This window comes from Vipera berus (genome assembly GCF_964194415.1).
Source record: "Vipera berus genome assembly, chromosome: 3".
NCBI lineage: Eukaryota > Metazoa > Chordata > Lepidosauria > Squamata > Viperidae > Vipera > Vipera berus.
This window is the reverse complement of record NC_138204.1, coordinates 142584259-142605052: the sequence shown is the minus strand read 5'-3', so window position 1 is coordinate 142605052 and position 20794 is coordinate 142584259. Positions and strand designations below refer to the sequence as shown.

Sequence of the window (20794 nt, the reverse complement as noted above, 5' to 3'; positions counted from 1 at the left end):
ACACACTTAAAAATCAAGCTGGGGGGGGGATCTGCCCCATGTGCCCCGCACCCACTTACCTTGCAGCCAGGCCTATCCTCACTGGCCCACTTCTCCTGAGCTGTCTTCTGCAGCCAGGCCTGCATTTCTGGAAAAGCAATTGCTGCTGAGAACTGAACAATGGATTGAATCCATAGCTCGGTACTTGGCTGCAGAGGCCTTCCGGAAAGGCCTGACTGCGAAATGCAGACCAGAATGCAGCTGCAGAATGCAGCTGCTCCTTCGGCTGCAGAAGAAGTAGACCGGCTGGGTAGGGCTGTCGGTGCAGGAGGTGAGTAAAAACAAGCCCTGAAAATAAGAACTGGTCCCTCTTTTGGAGGCAAAAAAAAAAGACCCAGTATTATTTTCAGGGAAACACAGGTATAATTCCTTTTATTTGTGCTTTCACAAAAATAATGCTGCACATATTAGTGAATCAAACATGAAATGTTTACCAAAACAGTGTCTGTGTCTGTGTGTGATGAAATTAAGTAAGATATTCAAAGTGCGTTATAACTGTCATTTTATGATCAAGTTATTCCAGAGGAATGTCTGGCTTGGAGTACGCTTTAATAAGCTTCAAGAAAAAAAATAATACTTGTTTGAGTTTCAAGGACAGCAGAGTTTCCCAAGGAAAAGAATTGTGCCTGTCGGATTATGCAGAATGCAGAAGAGGAAGGGGTGGTCGGCCACAAATAATTCATGGTGTTCTAAGCTCCTGTTGGAGACTGCGACACCTGTTGCAGCTGCTGCTTCCGTCCCTACTTCGTTGACGTCCACATAAGCTTTGTGAACGACCGTGGACAAGAAGAGTTGGCGGGAAGGTGACATTCCCAAGAGGTCTGCTTTTGCTTCACTGAATACATCGATGAGGCCCAATCCTTGCAACGTCAGGTTGAGATCATAACCGGCTTCTAACTTGAAGCGAGGTATATATATTTCCACATGATGCTCCCTCAGGTTTCCTGGAGAAAGCCAGCTTGCTAAATTCTTGCAGGTCATGGCAGCCTCGACCTGTGTAGTTTAAACGTAATTGGCAGTAAGTGATGGGGCATCTGGAGAGCAGGCCCTATCTTTCATCCATATGGTGAAATAGGGTGTAATTTCATTTAAACTGAACTAGTTGTGCAAGTTATCATAAATCTCAATTGGATGGCATATCCTGCAATCCTGAACCTTAATAATAATAAACCTTTATTGTCAAAGTACAACATGTGTACATTGAGATTAGCTGAGCCTCCCCCCGTGCTCTCTCCCCCCAACACACAGTGACAACAAACCCTCCATCCTACCACACCATGCAAACCAACTACACCACACACCGGCCTCCCAAGTCAATTCTGCATAAGTTCACAGAGATTATATCCCATTTAAAAGCCTAACAGCCCACGGATAAAAGCTATTTTTCAGCCTGTTTGGTATGGCTGGCTATACTCCTATATCTCCTACCCGATGGTAGGAGAGTAAAGAGATACCGTCCAGGGTGTGAGTCATCCCTGAGAATCTTCCTCACTCTTCCAAGGCAACGAGCCCTGGCCATGTCATCCAGTGGTGTCAGGGAACAGCCCACATTGTCTTGTGCTGTGCTCACTACCCTCTGTAATACTTTCCTGTCCGCGGCTGTCAGACCAGCCTACCAAACCACAATACCATACGAGAGGACGTTCTCTATAGTAGACCGGTAAAAGAGGGTCATTTGCCGTTGTTCTACCCTGTTCTTCCACAAGACCCTAAGAAAGTGAAGCCTCTGTTGGGCCTTTCTAGCCACCTGGGTTGTGTTAACTTTCCAGGTCAGATCTTCACAGAGGTAGACTCCCAGAAATTTAAAGGAGGAAACTCTCTCCACACAGTCCTCCCCGATGTAAAGTGGGGCAGGTTCCTCCTTTTTTCTCTGGAAGTCTAACACCATTTCTTTCGTCTTGCCGATGTTTAGGTGCAAGTTGTTGTTACTACACCATATGGATAGTTTTTGTACCTCCGCCCTATATGCTAGTGAGTGAGTGTTTTTTTGCCTCCTGTTGTCAGCTCTGCAAGTTAGCCCACTCAGGTAACCAAAACCATGAATACTTAGACTACCTTTATGATAAGGTTACAGAAACAAATCTTGTAAGTCTGGAAGCACTGACTCCTCCTCCTCCTTTAGCTTCCAGGAAACTAGGGAGGGTCCTTCCAAGATGCTCCCCCACCCTCATTGCTTCTCTGGATGCAGATTTATCTTGTGCGATCCTTGTTTAGCCTGCAGCTCTTCCTCCTGTTTCCAAAGGTTACTCTCACAGCCCATTACAGCTCTAGACTGCAATTTCATCCCTTTGCATCTTCAGGCCCTGCAACTGTATTGCCAATGTGAAAAAGCAAGAACGTTGCTCCATTTCAGGATTTAGGGGGATGTTTAAGAAGCAAAAAGCTATGCCTCTTATTTCATGAGTACAGTGAGAAAAGTGGCATTGGGTTCCTGGCAACAACTGGGGGATCTGTGTGATTACACAATGCCTGTTGGACTCATGTGTGGTCTTCACCTTACTCATCCCTCTCTTGTGCTATTATAAATTTGTTAGCTTTAAAAGTGCTACAAAGCTTAACTGTTTTGTTGCAGTGGACCAACACAGCTATCCTGGAACAAATGAATGAATGAATGAATGAATGAATGAATGAATGAATGAATGAATGAATGAATGAAACAAACTAAATCCAGGTAGAAATTTATCATTTTAACAGTAAATCTCTACAGTCACATAGAGATTAGATTTTACTCGATAAGTTGGGTTTTACCTCTATCCTTATATAAACACATTTTAATAAGAAAGAGCATTTCCTTCATTTAAACCCTGATTTTATCGAGCTTGAATTATTTACCAAACACTGAACAACAGTGAACAGGTAGCTGATAGAATTTCTCATGAAACAAATGTCTCATTCTATAAGACTGAGTCTTACTTTCCTCTCTCTTCTTTTCTGTTAGCTCCCTCTAATGCCCGAAAGGTGCTGCTACTACAAGGATGGTGCTGCTTCTACAAGCATGCTGTTAAACTGTAGGCTGAAGAGTGCTTCAATCAACAACCTGGTACAACATTTTCTTCAACACCACTGCCGGTAACTCATCTACCTTGAATCAGTTTCCCAAGCTCAGGCCCTGAAGGTGCCACTGCTTTGGTTTATGCTTATGCAGCCATCATTTTCTTTTTCACTTCTCTAAATTTGCTGAGTGAATTAACTGTAGCTTCCGATTGGCTGCATTCACACAACATGCTTAACCTGGTTACTAAATTAATCTGAACTTGCAAAATATTCTGTACCATAAACTTAGAAATCAGACATGCATGCATGATACAAAGTGCTAATTTACTTGTTCATTTATTTGCTCTATAAAAAGCTCAGTAAGAGGAATATTATCCAAGATTTATACATGGTGAGAATGCATCTGATAGGACTTTACCTGACTTGGTTTAATACATTGTTTGCACATGGCCGTTATGCCTTTACAAGGAAACCATGCCTGACAGGAATGAAGCAAACCAGGATTTGATATCATGAAGTTTGCTTCAAATCTAATTAATTTTTATCCTGGTAGTTATAGCCTCCTATTTTAGACATAATGGAAAAGTATGATTAATTGAAGCAGTCTTGAGATACTGTGCAGTGAAGAAGAAGCATAATATTTATTGGCTAAATTAAAAATGTAGAAGCTGACTGACTGTTTTATGTATGTATTATGAAGTTTGAAGTAGGTTCAGAAAATGTGAAATAAAGTTTTATGTTTCAGTGATGTGCTTTGGATTTACCTGCTCCAGATGGTGAATGTCATTTGGTAGTATTATAATCATGGACAAAAGTTCACCAATGTATGGAAGGCAAAGGATCTGGGCATTTTTTCCATCTGTGTGTCCCAGTTTAAATATCCCTTTCTGATACATCATATGGACAGATTTAGTTTCATTCTGTTTCCAAAGATAGGAGTAGATACATGTTTAAGATATAAAACATCCTCTCATGTTAAGGACCGACATAGTACAGTTTACAACTTTTGGAAGCTGAAAGCAAAATAAGTGGTTATACTTGAAAGAAGGGATGTCAATTACAGGGTAGAAAATTTTAGATGTGTGATATGTTGTAAATATAGGAGATTGAAATCTCCTCCATTCACCAATTTTATTTTCTCCTATTATGCTCATTCTTTATGTGGATAATATTTTAGGGAATTTGTTTTCCTGTTTCATACATTATATTACAATCTTCAAATTTCCCAAAATATAGTATCCTACTGCTGTGGGAATCTGGTTTTTTTTTTTAAGCAACGGGAAGATCCCTTGTGAAATCATAAGGATAAATCCTTTAAAAATGCATTGATTTAAGCCTGATTTATACATATACTACAATAATCATAAAGGAGAATATTTGTAGCTCTTGACTTGAGGGGTCCTTGGTGCTCTCTGAACTTGATTGTTTTCTTGCAGATTACCTAGTTTGGGTAATGAAACGTCTGCAAGAAAACAAGCAAACTCAGAGAGCACCAAGGACCCCTGAGTACAGCAATAGCTCTGTGGACCAGCAGAGCAATAATTAACAAGTAAACATTTTCCAAGTGAGCAGACCTCAGTCAGGCAGGAGTCCAAACTCATGTTGCTTATAAAAGAGGAAACAGTTATGTAGAGTTCCTCCTTGATAGGATTACCAGGCTAGGCCAGAGAAAGCTGGATAGCCACTCTTGTTTTTATTAGACCTGCCCTTTGTGGTGTTGAGTGATAGAAAGCATTGTGTCAATCCAGCGGCAGATGGAGGAACAGTTTTGACTTTCCCTCAATTAAAAAAAGGCATTATGCAGATCAAAAAGCTTGCTAGTGGCTGTTTGGGGTTTTTCAAGGTGGTATGTTCTGTTTGGCAACATCCGATATTAGGTTCAGCCTAGGATTTAAAGCTTCTGAAGGTGGTCTGTTTAGACAACTAACAAAAAGTGGCCTGTGCCCATGGGTGCTCTCTCTGGATCGTATGGCAAAACTACTCCATCGCAGCTTTAATCAAGAGCTGGAGTTTATATTGCAGAGAGCGCATCTCTTCAGCTGGCCAGACCTTGCATATTTAAACCCTTCTTGAGGACAAACAGTAATAACTATGCCTCGGGGAACTCTCTTAGGGATGGAGCAAGTCTTTGAAGTACAATTGCCAAATCCACATTACAAAATCTAATAGGTAGCAGGTTTTTCTTTTCTTTTCTCTACTGCCACCTAGTGGTCACCCTACCAGTGTGCACTGAGGTTGGCCACTGTGCTCAGTGTACAAAAAGTCTTTGTTCAGCTACTGCCTCATTTAGCGACCATTGGCATGTACGATGGGGTTGAAAACATAACTTTATGACCAATCCTTTCATTTAGAACTTGTACAGGTCTGTAAAAGCAAAGGAAACCTAAAGTAAGTTTCATTTAGCAACCACTTCATTTAACAACCCAAGTTGCTGGTCCCAATTATGGTTGCTAAATGAGAATTACCTATAGTACCATTCTGCTACTCTGGGTAGAATTACAGAACCAGGGGGGTAGCTGCACATTAATCTGCAGCAGATCACATCCAGGTTTGTTTTTAAAGAATTTCAAGTCTCAACCTGAGATTAGGAGCCTCAAAATGGCTGCCATGATGGCTTTGACTTTATTTAGACAACTGCTGGCATCTCCAGCAGTATTTGAGAAACAGGAGTGCTGCCTTCAGCTACTGAAATAACTGTTTGAAAGCAAGATAGGAAATAAAAAATATCTTTGTACTGTAGACAGTTCTCTCTCTATAAATGTAAAGGTAAAGGTTCCCCCGCACATGCGTGCTAGTTGTTTCCAACTCTAGGGGCCGGTGCTCAACTCCATTTCAAAGCCAAAGAGCCAGCGCTTGTCCGAGAACATCTCCGTGGTCATGTGGCCGGCATGACTAGATGCCAAAGGCACACAGAACGCTCTTACCTTCCCACCGTAGTGGTCCCTATTTTTCTACTTGCATTTTTACATGCTTTCGAACTGCTAGGTTGGCAGAAGCTGGGACGAGTAATAGGTGCTCACTCTGTTACGTGGCACTCAGGATTCGACCCGCCAAACTGCCGACCTTCTGATCGACAAGCTCAGCATCCTAACCCACTGAGCCACCGCGTCTCTCTCTCTGTACTGTACACTAAAAAGGTTGGAGTCCAAGCTACTGGATTTAAGTAAGGAGAAGTGAGATTTGACTGAGTAGTAAAAAGTATTTGCTCAATGGAAACTGTCTAACAGTACAAAATAAAATAATGGAGTCTCTTTTATTTGGCATTATAAAGAATAGAGGATGGCCATTTATCAGGGGAAAATTATTGGTAACAGGTCTTTTTTTGGGTAGGTGCCTTTCCCACTTCTATCTGATGATGTACACTAGCCCTGGGATTATTATTTTTGTATTCTGTGTTACTGGAAAGTCAGCCAATCAGTAACTAGAAATGGATGTGTAACCTGATAGTCCTTCAGATGTTGTTGGGCTTCAAATTCCATTAGCCCTAACCTGTGCCTATTCATCAGATATTATGGAAACAGTAGTCCATCTAAAACAGGGGTAGGCAACCTTGGCTCTTTTATGACTCAGGAATTCTGGGAGTTGAAGTCCATGAGTCATAAAAGAGCCAAGGTTGCCTACCCGTGATCTAAAAGGATACAGGTTCCCTACATATGAATGATAGAACAACTTTAAATGTTGGTAGCACATCAATTATATTCAAATAGATAGTCACATATTATGCCATATTATGACATACTTAAGATGCCACATATTGCTATACTGTAATATCGTCTGTAATATTGCAATACCTCATTCAGCCTAAAATTTCTTTCAGTTGTATACTTCGGATCAAATTGATGTTGCCAAGTTGCTTTAAAGTAAATGGCATTTGCCAGCACCAGCACCGTTTGTGGTCCAATCACACCAGGAGCAAAAAGTTCCTTAATGTTTCCTATGACAAAAAGAAATATGAATGGATATGGGAAACAAATTGAACCATGTGTTTGACGTTTCTTTTTTTAACCCTGGAAGGTGAACAATATTTTATAGACTAAAAGCATACTGAATGTTGCATAGCACACAGTTTTTAAAAAGTCAGTATAAAGAAATGGAAAGTTGGTAGGCTAGGAGAAATTAGACTTGTTGATGGATGGGAAGACCTACAAATTAAAATAGGAAATGAAAAGCTGACAAACCACATTGCTTATTTTCACTAACAGGTAATATTCTAGAGCAGTGTTAGCAGCTTCAAGATGTATGGACTTCAACTCCCAGAATTCCCCAGTCAGTTAATATCTGCCACAAAGAAGAGGGAGACAAGCTATTTTCCAAAGCGCCTGAAGGCAGGACAAGAAGCAATGGATGGAAACTACGTAATCAAGGAGAGAAGCAACCTAGAACTAAGGAGAAACTTCCTGACAGTTAGAACAATTAACCAGCGGAACAACCTGCCTCCAGAAGCGGTGAATGGTCCAACACTGGAAATTTTTAAGAAGAGACTGGACAGCCATTTGTCCGAAATGGTATAGGGTTTCCTGCCTGAGCAGGGGGTTGGACTAGATGACCTCCAAGGTCCCTTTTGTTGTTGTTGTTGTTGTTGTTGTTGTCATCTCATATCTTCAAGGAGTTTCATACGGCCCATCAGTTATCTAACTCTGTTCTGCACGAAATTGCTCTTTATCTTCCTCCATCTAAGGCTAGCTATACCATATAGACTCATATGAATTTGGACAAGGACTTCCCAGGGGTGAGGTCCAAAACCACGGACTTTCCAGGAATCTTTAAGCATCTACTGAAAAGCATAAGACAAGAGGAAGCCTCCTTCAAGTAAATTTATGGAGACTACATCAACAAATAGTTTCTTGGCAGCAATAACTTGTGGTTTGCCATTGTCTTATTTTGCTATGTTTTTCCCCCAATATTGCTGTCAAACCTATAGTCCTACAATTCCTTGGTGATTTCTCCTCCAAGGACTAACTACTGGTAGTCAGAACTTGCTTAATTGGGGGGGAGGGGGGTGGAAGAGAGGTGTGAAAGTGCAGGGAGAATCAGCCAAATTTAGTTCCTTAGGCCAATGCCATAAGTGTCTGGTGTTTGTGTCTAGTCCCCCTGAAATCATTAATGCTTACACATTTATTTTTTCAGTTTATAACCCATCTATCATCTTTAGATTCCCCTTTTCATAAAAGCGTTTTTTTTAATAGGCTACAGAAGCTTTCATCCATAATAAGTCACATGGAAAAAGATGCATAAGGGAAGACTTATATAAGAAGTAAGAATCTATTTTCCTCCTTTAAATTTCTGGGAGTCTACCTCTGCGAAGATCTGACCTGGAAAGTTAATACAACCCAGGTGGCTAGAAAGGCCCAACAGAGGCTTCACTTTCTCAGGGTCTTGCGGAAGAACAGGGTAGAACAACGGCTAATGACCCTCTTTTACCGGTCTACTATAGACAATGTCCTCTCGTATGGTATTGTGGTTTGGTATGCTGGTCTGACAGCCGTGGATAGGAAAGCATTACAGAGGGTGGTGAGCACAGCACAAGACATTGTGGGCTGTCCCCTGACACCACTGGATGACATCGCCAGGGCTCGTTGCCTTGGAAGGGTGAGGAAGATTCTCAGGGATGACTCACACCCTGGACGGTATCTCTTTACTCTCCTACCATCCGGTAGGAGATACAGGAATATAGCCAGCCGCACCAACAGTCTGAAAAACAGCTTTTATCCATGGGCTGTTAGGCTTTTGAACAGGAAATAATTTTTATAAACTTTATGCAGAATTGACTTGGAGGCCGGTGTGTGGTGCAATTAGTTCACATGGTGTAATAAGATGGAGGGTTTGTTGTCACTGTGAGTTGGGGGGTGGGAGCATGAAGGGAGGCTCATCCAATCTCAGTGTATACATGGTTGTACTTTGACAATAAAGGTTCATTCATTCATTCATTGGTAAAATAGGAAGATGTCTGTAGATCTATTTAGCTCTGTTTTGGTAATACTGACTAAGAGCAAAATTCTCGGTTTTCAGGGAGGGTTTTTTCCCATTTCTTTTTAAAAATTGCGGCTTATCCAAGGCTTTGATATCTTACCTCCACCTGCCTAGAAAAGTTTCCATTTCTCTTGCAATGTCCACAGAATGGAATATACAGTAGGTAGTTCTTGTTTAATAACAGCCTTGCTTAGTGACCATTAAAAATTACAACAGTTTTGAAAAAGTAACTTTGCAATCAGTCCTCACACTTATGACTATTGCAGCATCCCCGTAGTGACCTGGCCAAGATTCAGGTACTTCACAACTGGTTTCCAACAAGCAGAGCCGAAGGGAGAAGCCAGCAGTAAAACGTCAAGTTGTAATTTTTAGTGACCGTGTCACTTAGCAACAGAGTTACCAGTCTCATTTGGAGTCATTAAGCGAAGACTACCCATTGTTGGGACAAAAAATTCTTGCCTTTCTTACCTTGGGTCTGCCTGTAAATTTCAAGGTTAATTGTCTTCCTTGTTTCTTCAGAAGCACTGTAAAAATCCACTATCTGCCCCACAGCATTGTAGATTTCTTTAGTACTTGTGAGATATTGCTGGAAAATTTCAATGAGAGGGGGAGAGAGGAGGGAAGAAAAACATGTTTTAGATTTTTAGTCAGCAGAATTTTGTTTGTGAGTTGCTAGGGTGTTGTTGTTGTTTTTTAACAAGGAGAGGCAAGACACAAATCCAACAAGTCTAGGAGCATACATTTCCCCAACCGCCAAGGCCTTGCTCAGGAAGAGTTCTAATTTCTGTCCCACAGGGGGGGGAAAACCTTCAGATCTGCTGCAACCAAACAGATGAACAAACAAAGGAGGATGTAGACAACTTGAAAGAAGTACAAAGGGAGATAAAGGAGGATAACCTAACTCTTTCACCTGATCTCAAAAATTTCAGTGAAAGATTGCCAAAAATTTATTTAGATCTATAAGAATATGAAATGACTTATTCCAGCATCATCAGAAAGGACAGAACTATGCTAGTACAGTGAGAAGCCAAAAGCCTTCAACTTGTAACTGATTAAGATCTTGTTAATTTCAGGCAGCAGGTTAAGCTGACCTGTGGGTATTAATCAAGTAATTAAACAGCAGGGCTTGTTAACTTGTGGTTAGAGTCTATTAGAGAAGCACTGCACTGTGGAGAAAAGCTGCTCATAAAAATACTCAAAAAGCTGGACAATATTTGATTTTAAAGCTGTGGCTGCCGGAAGAAGGACATGAGGACAAAAAAGGATGGCATCTCCTCCTTTGGCTGGGCATCAAGTAACCCTAACCAGAACATTATGCTATTGCAGAGGTCCCCAACTGCCCCTCCCCCAGGCTGTGGACTGGCACCAGTCCACGACCCACTTCACTCATACAAGCGAGCAAAGCCCCATCTGGTATAAGCAGGTCCCAGGCAGTGCATAAATCAGGCCCCCTTAGTCCGCAGAAAAACTGCCCTCTATGGAACCTGGCATCCAAAAGGTTGGGGGGGTCACTGTGCTATTGGACGGAGGCTCCTCTGAGACATTAAGTGTTGGGGGATGAAATGGTAAATATTCATGGTGACTTCAGTCTTCTGTTGGGTCTAAGGCAATAATCAAACTGAAAATGGTTCAAGCAACCATTTTTAGCAATGGCTTAGAGCAGTGGTGGGATTCAGCCGGTTCGCACCACTTCGGCAGAACCGGTAGCTAATTTTTTGTTGCCCAGGGCCGGAATGGACTTCCAGAAGTGGCATCCACACAGAGAAGCGGTCGTTCACATATTTGAATCCCACCACTGGCTTAGAGTTACTGTTGCAAATAATGAGGAAGTCTTGGATATCAGCTCTCCACTTTCTTTTATTTCTTAAAGAAAGTGTTTGGATTACAATGATGTAGGAACTTGCCTTGAACTTGAGTCAGGTAACTGGTCCATCTATTTCAGTACTGCCAACACTGACTGACAGATCTAGCAATGGGTATTTTACAGCTTTACATGAAGATTGTGTACACTGAATCTAGAATATTTGCAAGCAACGCAAAAACTCTAATTTTATTTAAAGAAGGAAAAGGGTCTTACCTGAAAAAATTGATATCCTTTCTGCATAAACAAATTATTGGCCAGCTTCAGCTGGTAACCATGGCTGAGGTTATTCAGCTGAAGTAGGAGTTGCTTGAATTCTGACCAAATTGTCCCTTCCTAGTCAAGATATGAAAGAGAAGATTGGAAACTGAATAAAAATAATTACCGGTATATTGCTGTCTCCTTGGTATAAAAGGCAGGAAATATATCACAAGGTTCAATATATTTCACGATAGGGCAGTCAACTTTGGTGCCCATTTCTGTCAGGGTATCTGCTAATATCTCTCTTGAGGCACACAAGTTCCCTGAATCACCTGATTATATATTTTTTTTTAAAAATGAAACTGGTATATTGAAGAAAACATAACCCTCCAATGTTACATTTTTACAACTGCCTCCCTACGTGTTGTGGTAGAGAGGAATGAACTAGAGTAGGCCACCAGAAGTAACCTGTCTGCCTTCTAATAAATTAGTCTTCTGTGCTCAGCTAGGACCACAGTGACAGCCATGTTCTTATGGTAGTCAGGTGGGAGCCATTAAGTTCTCCCCTAGAAATTTTGAATCTTTCTCCCACTAAGACTATGGAGGGGTGGAAAGTTATGCATGGTGCCTGCTTTCTGGAATAGCATCCTCCCAGAGACTTGTATGGCCCCCCAATCTGATTACAGATTTTGAAAAGCTGGCTTTTTCCCTAGGCCTTGAGTGAGAGTGTAGGTTCAGACTCTTTTTAGTCTGAATTTTATATTTTATATGTTAGTCTGAATTTTTTTATTCTGTGTTGTAAGTCGCCCAGAGTTATTGGATATGAGATGAGTGACAAATTCCATAAATAAATGACTTGTTTTATCTGGTTCTTGCCATTTTAGTCTGTTGTCTAAAATGGCAGAGATAGAAGTACAGTCCTTTTTGTGCTGTTTTTCAAAAACAGCAGAAAATAACACTTGACCAAAGAAGTAGCTCTGGGCTTCTAGGGTTGTGATTTGTGTGCCTTTCTGGTTGATGGATCGAGTGTAGCTATATCATTTTGTGTGTCCTTTGGGATGTGACCCAGGTAATATGCTATGATGCCCTTGCTTATTACTGTGAGATCACCTACTTTGTATATAGTGGTACATGAACATTACAAATCCTAATGTTATCTCTAATTTTTGGACGCTGGTTGTATTCCTACAGTGTTAGTACATTTGTATTTTTCATTGTTTTCCTATATTTGTGTATAGTATGGTTTACCCTCTTACTATGACACTGAGAGGGTACAGGCTATGAGTAGTTCTTCTGACACTGGAAACCTATGTCCACCACAACCCTACATAAGAGTTCGCCCTGAGTCCCTCCATAAAGTCTTATTGAGCAAAGTACTGAAAGGACCAAATAATTTGATAAATTATTTGATTTTTGTGGGGTTTCACAATATTTTTGGACATACTGCTGGAAGAGGTATGTCTTGTCTCACAGATCCTTGCACAAGCTCTGCCACTCTTCTTTCATAATCAAGTGGTCCTGCTTCTCCAGGAATTTGAGCAAGGTGTAGAACCTATAACAAAAGTAGTTTCAATCAGTACAGAGTAAAACAGAGGGGACATAAATAAATAAATAAATAAATAAATAAATAAATAAATAAATAAATAAATAAATAAATAAATAAATAAATAAATAAATAAATAAATAAATAAGCAAGCAAGCAAGCAAGCAAGCAAGCAAGCAAGCAGCAAGCAGGCAGGCAGGCAGGCAGGCAGGCAAGCAGGCAGGCAGACAACATGGCATCTGCAAATACGGGAGTTGGTCCCAACTGGTTTGTGTCTCCACCTGAACTAAAAACCAACAACAACAAAAATTTTTAATCAAATATAAATGAAGCTGACCTACTGCAAAACAAAGCAGCATCCTCTTGATTATATTTATTTGTGGAATGCCTTTGAGCGGAGAGCAACTTGTGTGATTATTTTGTTTTGGTCCACTTCATGACTGCACCATTTTCCACATTTGCAAAGGCACTCATGAGAGGCACTCAAGATTCCAATTATGTTGCTTGTGCAAAATCGCCATGATTTGTGACAACTTTATGTTTTTTATAACAAACACCACTAAATGGTCTCTATTTCTACCTAAACATAACACAAACATGTTTTCAGGCATATATTCTTTTTGGCAATGCACTCAAGACATTGCCTTCAATTTTATTTTATTTTTTATATCATCTCATCCCCCCAGCCCACAAGTGTGAAAGGATTAAATCATCCTTAGCTGTAGTGGAATAATATTTTCCGTCTTATTCCAACATCATCCAAAGGCATGTCAAGGTGTGCCAAATTGTTTAGGCTTTGCATCACCCATTATCTTGTTTGGAAGTCAAGGAACTGCAGTGAGTGGAAACAGAGGCAAGAAAAGGATCAAAATGGGAGGAAGAGCAAATTTCATCAAACCTGAAAGCAATTTCTGCCAGTTCAAGAATGGATGAATAACCCTATAGGGAATACCCATTGGGCATCTGGAGTCACTGAATTTGGCTGTGGAGAATATACCAACGTTCCTCAAACTGATGCCCTCCAGATGGCTAGGTAAAATGGAAATTACAGCCCAATTCCTCTGGAGGAGGGTTCAAGTGCAGAGATTATTCTCTCCTGTTATCAGTTATGTGATGCTGAACAGAAAGCAGAAACAGGGGGGGGGAGTTTATTTTACTGTGCTAATTTTAAAAAGTAGTTATATACAACCTCAAATTTAACACTCAATATAAAAATAGAACAAAAAGGGGGAGTTCTAAAAAAATAAAGGTATAGGAAAACTTCAATTTTACAACCCCCTTTTCAACTAACTTTGAATACAATGGATAAAATTGGAGTTCAGTCCCAAATAACACACACAGTCTATTTTCCTCAAAGCAGACAACTGATGCAATACACATTGTTTAGGTAAATGTGTCGCTTCCATAATTCCACCCCAAACAACCTTATTGCTCAAAAATCTTCAGTGTGTCTCAACAATCCATTACTGCTGATTTTTCTTTTCAGCCGTTATGTGATAAATCTTTGAGTTAGCCTCCGTGCCTCCCAAAAGAAGAAAAGCAGCTTATAATGGTCTTACTTACCTTTTCAATCTGCAGTTTACTGTTCCCACTTGCCCCAATTAAAACCATGCCCAGGGCAGTTGAAATACTTGCAGGGGAGAAAAAAACATTTTTGCAAAGTTTATTGGAATTTAACGTATTGTAAAGATCCAAAGCAAATGCAGTAATGGCTTTGGAAAGTGACTGCCTGGAGAGACTCAAATCCATGACTAGCTAGGGAAAAAGAAGAAGAGAAAAACCTACAGTATAAGTAACCAGATGCTCAGGAGCAACAGGTTTTGAATATTGCATGTAGAAGTCTAGAAAGCCACACCCAATGGGAAAGGTGGGGGAGGGGGAGCAGAATAAATTTATTTAACATGAAAACATCTATCAAGCTGCACTATCAAGCTATTATTTTCAAGTGTGTTTTATATTCAAAGTTCCTGCAACTGGAGCAGGTGAGCCAAGAACAGAAAAAGTGAATGCAAAAAAAAAACAACCCCAAAAAAACCACACAAACTATTTAGGAAATTACAGGAAAAATGGAATGGAAGCAGGATGCTTCCTGGGTGATGATTAATATACTTAGCAGCAAATAGTTATTCATAACAAACATGCAGTACTGCATACTATCCAGAGCAGTGCAACTTTAAGATGTGTGGGCTTCACCTCCCAGAATCCCTCAAGTCTCAAAAACACTGATATAGACCAATAGAAGTATAGAGACAATGTTGATTTTCTAATAGTTATACAGGTTGTCCTCAATTTATGACCACAACTGAGCCCAAAATTGATGCTGCTCAGTGGCGTAGCGTGGGGGGTGCAGGGGGGGCGGGCCGCACCGGGCGCAACATCTGGGGGGGCGCGCTCGCACTGAGCTGCTCAGGGAGCCCCAAGGGCTGCACAGAGTCGGCTTGGCTCCGCTCTCGAGCTGCTCTTTCTTGCAAAGCGAAACGAGTCCGGCAGGTGAGATGGGCGGCCACATAAACTGAATAAAATAAATAGAAGCGCCCAACTCTCCGCCCAGGCTCAGGCCAACCGCAAGCGCCCCGCAGGCGCCCCGGCAGGCTTGGCCGAGCGAAGACGGACCCGCTGGCCGGCTGGCCTAGCTTCGTGCGCATGCGTGGCTTTATTTAGCGGGGCTCACGTGCGAGCTTGAATGCAGCGGCTCTTGCAGGTCGGAGCCCCGCCCAGCCGCCCTCGAGAGGGACCCGGAAGCATCCCGCATGTGCGCGACTCTTCTTGGAAAGTCTACGCCGCTGCGGGGCATGTCTTTTCGGCGGTGCCATGACGTCACCGGGTTAGGGGGCGCAAATTGCCCCGGGTGCTGACAACCCACGCTACGCCACTGATGCTGCTAAGTGAAACATTTGTTGTGAATTTTGCCCCATTTTATGACTTTTCTTGCCACATTTGCTAAATGAATCACTTGCAGTTGTTAAATTAGTAACACGGTTGTTAAGCGAATCTGGTTTCACTTCATTGACTTGACTTGTCAGAGGTTTGCAATGACCCCTCCCCAGGATACTGCAACCGTCACAAATGTGAGTCAGTGGTCAAGCATCCGAATTTAAACCGTGTGACCATGTTGCAACAGTCATAAGGTGTGGAAAACAGTCGTAAGTCTCTTTTTTCCAGTGCTGTTGTAGTTTCAAAATGGTCACTAAGTGAACTGTTGTAAGTCGAGGACTACCTATACACTAGTTTTAAAATAACATTAAACAACATTGAACCAGAGGAAGTTAAAATAGTCACAATTATAATAATTTAAATCGTGCCATAGGTGTTTATGAGCTGAAAAAAGTAGCCCCATGTCTGATGGGTGGGCTGAAGTCTCCCGGTTCAATACCCGGATTGCAGAACAATGTTGTATGCTGCTGAATGGAGCTGTATTCTTGGTACTGTATGGACAAACCAGTCATTGTTTTTTGGAGAAACAGATATTTAAATTCTTCCCCTCTTTCTCAATGAATTTCTTATGGCAAGTTGAAAATTCACACGGGAACAAGAGTGCTCTGCAGGATTTAGGATACCAAGAGATACTTTCCCCCTTCCTCTACCCATTTTAGGGATCTTACCAACGTGTTCTCAACAATGGAAACCTACACTGGTAAATGTCCCATTTGCAGTGTCTGCCATGTCCTTTCCAAACAGAGTATCTGTGGTGACACTATAGCCCCAGCCATTACTATATTTACATTTAAAAATAAAAAGTCACGCTGATTTCATTTCATTTACAAACGTTCATTCAGAAAACTGACAACACCTTGGGTTTGTTTGTACTGACATAATAACTATCTTTTGTTCTTCACTATCTTGTATTCAATTTTCAACTAATCTCTGAATTCCTAAAACAGCATTTTGTTTTCACACATTCACACCTCCCCCCACAACCGCTTAGCTATAAAAAGCATTGCTTTCTCATTCATTATTTAGGCACATTAATATTTAAACAAAATCATACTTACCGGCTGCTTGTCTTTGGTTATTTAGAGATTGCTTTTACTCAATGCTTCTCTTCAACATTCTAGGGAAGTCTAATTACCACACCCTTTCATTGCTGTATAAATCAGATGATTTCATGATGTTTGGAGAAATGTTTATCCACTTCCCATTGTATGAGCTTTTGAACTCTTTATTATTATTATTATTGTTGTTGTTGTTGTTGTTGTTGTTGTTGTTGTTGTTGTTGTTATTATTATTATTATTATTATTATTATTATTATTATTATTATTATTATTATTATTATGTGAGTCTATATTTTGGGTGATTTTTTAATTATTCTAAAATAATCTTAGTCATTGCTTTTATTTAATCCCATTTGGTGGAGCAGTGGGCTAATGCCTTGGTGGAGCAGTGGGCTAATGCCTCCTTAAGTAACACCAGCTGCCTGCAATTAGTGCAGGTTCGCATCCCACCAGGCTCAAGGTTGACTCAGCCTTCCATCCTTCCGAGGTAGGTAAAATGAGGACCTAGATTGTTGGGGGCAATTAAGCTGACTTTGTAATAATGCCGCTTGGGGGGTGTATGAAAGCCCTAATAAGCAGTCATATACATAGAATGAAGGCTACTGCTAAGCTTGTAAGCTGCCCTGAGTCTTCGGAGAAGGGCGGGATATAAATGGAATTAAAATAAAAAATAAATAAAAATTTGTTTAGGCTGCCTTTAGTCAAACAAAATAATATCAAATACAACAGAGTATTTTTAGGGAGTAAAAGAAGTAGGTTCTTGCCTGTACAAGTTTAACAAGTTAGGAAATGAGGATAATTAATTTTCCTCTTTGTGACTCACAGACACATTTAGCAACTTGATAGGTGTTGTCTGCGGACGCGATGAGGGCGCCTGCCCTTTGGAACCAGCTGCCAGTGGAGCTTAGGACCGCCCCCGACCTCCGTTCGTTCCGCCGGGACCTGAAGACCTGGCTCTTCGAGCTCTCTGGCCCAGGCTGAGAATTTTAATTTTAATTTTAACTGGGGTTTTATTTGTTCAGGGACGGATATAATTTTTTTAATCTGTTTTTAACTTTTGTATTTTTTGTTTTAACCACCCTGTAAACCGCCCTGAGTCCTTCGGGAAAGGGCGGTATATAAATATAATAAAATAAATAAATAAAGAAATAAAATAATCCTGTGCAAGTGTGCTCTGGAGTAAATTTCACTGATTAGTCCAAATGGCTTTAATATCTGTTTAAGACTGTCGCTTTAAAGGAATAAAATACATCATTAGATTTTTAAATAATATCAAAACTCAAATCCATTTTTTTTAAAAATGACAATAATAAGTGGTAAATGTTTATATTTTACCTAGGTTTACCTATAATGAATATATAGAGATGTGTGGATGTATATGTTTTGTGTACACCAACACCAAGTGTAAGCATTATTTTAAACCACACCTTCACACACCTGGGATCCCAAGATGGGATCAATGAAATTATTAAAACAAATGCAGTGTATATAAGTCCTTCGGGAGAAGGGCGGTATAAAAATTTAAATAAATAAATAAAATAAATAAATAAAACAAATAGTGTACAGTGAATTAAAAGTCTCTGTGAAAAGAGGAATATTTTAATTTGACGCTTCAACTAACATTCCGTCTCAAAGTTAGCACTCATAGCACTTCTCTCAGAAGACTATATTGCAGTCTGGACAATGTGCAAAGACACATCTTTGTGAACATACCAATTAAATTTACCTCAGTAATAATATTAAAATATAATTGTATATGTGGGATAATATTGATTGATTGAATGAATTTTTATACCTCCCAACCCTCAGCAAGTCAGAGTAAGCTTGACAGTACTAAGATCCATCTTGAATTGGGCTGTTTCACATGGATAGTCATTATAAAGGCAGTAGAACACTGCCCTGGAGTAATTCAGTTTGGAGAAATTGAACCAACTTCAACTATTCTGGCTTTGCATTTACCAGGTTGCATTTATTTTTATAATTTGCATTTTTAGGGTTTTCAAAGATCATCCCATCTGCAGGAAACCATTAACGGATTCACCTTCCTTTGTTAGTAACAGCAAACCTTTTTACATTTTCCTTACTGTTGTAACTGTGGTCACTAAAGGAGACAGTCGCTATACAAGGACTATCTGTACATGAAGTGCAGACTAACAGGAGGCCATTGTGCCAGAATCAAGCAATGTGAAATAATAATAGGTTTGGTAAATGCACACTTCTGCCTTTTTCCTCTATCTCAGCAATGGGGATGATTGCTGAGACTCAGAATACAGTATTTATGTTTTTGTTCATTTATTTGTATGTTATTTTTTATCTGTTTAATTAAAATCTAGGTCACACCACAAAACTAAGTTGTTTTTGCATGGCTTGCAATGGATTCAAATCACAATAAATTCCAAAGTGGTTGAATTATAAAATGCTTAAAATGTTCACAGTAAAACATTCTTGCAATACTACCAGCAATCTGAGGGGTTCTTTGTAGAAAAGTGGTGTGTTTAAAATCAACCTATATTGTTTGTATTGGAGAATAAAAACATCTCTACCTGGCAGCAAAGGACAATAAAATGGCTGCTTGCTAGGGTTTGGGTGAAGGTAGGAGCCAATCCAAACACACATGGAACTCCAGTTGTTACTGAAAGTGATACACTACTTAATTGGGGTGGAGCATTCCAGAGACAGACAATACCACGGACAAGGACCATGGCCAAGTTCAGCACATCTCACCAAGTAGAGCAGCTGAAACAAGACCTATCAGCTCATTATGCCTCTTTCTTCATAGGAGATTTATTTGAATTCGCTTCAGTCCTATTTATGTTTAAGTATATTCTGTCCAAATGTGCATAGTACTGTAGCCAGAATTAACTTAACTCCTATTCATTAAGCCTCTGAGCTTTTTTTTTTAAATCTTCATAGTCTTAAAATCCTACTTCTCGTTGGCACTGAATATATCTACTTTCTGAAAAAGCCCTGATTTAATTCAGGGCAAGCTGTCTCCTGCCATGTCTGTATCTTAATCTGAACTAGATCTCCAATTCATGGCCCAATCACAGCAAGAACCTGTAAATATACAGTATATGACAGCAAATACAATTATTTAGTCAAACAAGGGAGTGCAGCTATCATTGCTCCATTCCATGTCCTAATTTACAGCAGGTAAAGCTTGCAGTGTTTTTTCTGACATGCATATGAACAGAAGGGAACTCAATACATCAGATTCAGGTCTACTTTAGTGTTCAGAAGGGAATGGGACAACTTGCCACAGTCAACTCACTGCAGTCAAATCGCCACGGCCAACCTGCCAAAGCCAACTCACCACAGTCAACTCACTATAGGACAACTCCCTGTGAGACAATTTAACAATTCTATTTATTTTAATTTTTACCATTCACATTTCATTCTGTCCTTCCTTTTGCATCTTTTCTTTAATGATTCCTTTTCATCATTTCTTTGACATTAGTGTAACTTTTGTCTTGCAACGAGTTGTCCCACAGCAAGTTGGCCATTGCAAATTATCCGGCAGTGAGTTGGCCGTGGCGTGTTGGCTGTGGTGAGTTGGCCATGCTGAGTGTGCCGCAGTGAGTTGGCTGTGGCAATGCCTAGAATCACGCAATGCCTAGAATCACGCAAGCTTGATTTTCTACAACACAAATGTAGCTGAGCTAATTCCATCTCACCATAGCACACTTACCACAATAGATCACTGTAAATCAGTTTTAGTACAGCAAGTCAGCCCCTATTCACAGATTGTCCCCTCCACTTACATCCTAAGGCAGTGTTGGAGAAATGGTAGCCCACCACGTATTTTATTGAGGCTCCTGGTGTGCCTTGTCATCAGTCAAGTTTAAAAAGGCTATTGGGAGGTGTGTTCAGTAACATTTGGCATATTTGACATTTCCCAACATTTAGTTAGCATTTCTTAATCACCCTCCCAAAGAATAAATTTCTTCTTTTGCCAAATACCTTCTTTAAATATATGATTTAGCATCTATTTCAAAACTTTAATAGAGAAGAGCCATAAAATCGTAAATGCTCATCAACAAATCCAAACCTGGAACTGAAACTTATTCCATAACAAAGAACAGCGTTAAGTAACAGCATTAATTAATGCATATTATCACTGATATATGAAGTCAGATTTCAAATGATGCAGGAGGTACAGTTTTGTTTTTCACTTTAAACTTCAGCAATGAGAA

The 20794-nt window shown here is 40.2% G+C and overlaps 1 protein-coding gene across 1 annotated transcript; it reads right to left on the bottom strand.

Annotated features, from left to right (window-relative positions):
- Nucleotides 1-627: 627 nt before the first annotated feature.
- LOC308664944 (leukocyte elastase inhibitor-like) lies at nucleotides 628-14357 on the bottom strand (the record flags this gene model as incomplete). Its single annotated transcript, XM_081322495.1, has 7 exons — nucleotides 628-1032; nucleotides 3798-3953; nucleotides 6825-6967; nucleotides 9472-9589; nucleotides 11081-11200; nucleotides 12510-12617; nucleotides 14172-14357. 7 exons carry the CDS (start codon nucleotides 14355-14357, stop codon nucleotides 628-630), a joined length of 1236 nt encoding a protein of 411 aa, XP_081178621.1.
- Nucleotides 14358-20794: the final 6437 nt, after the last annotated feature.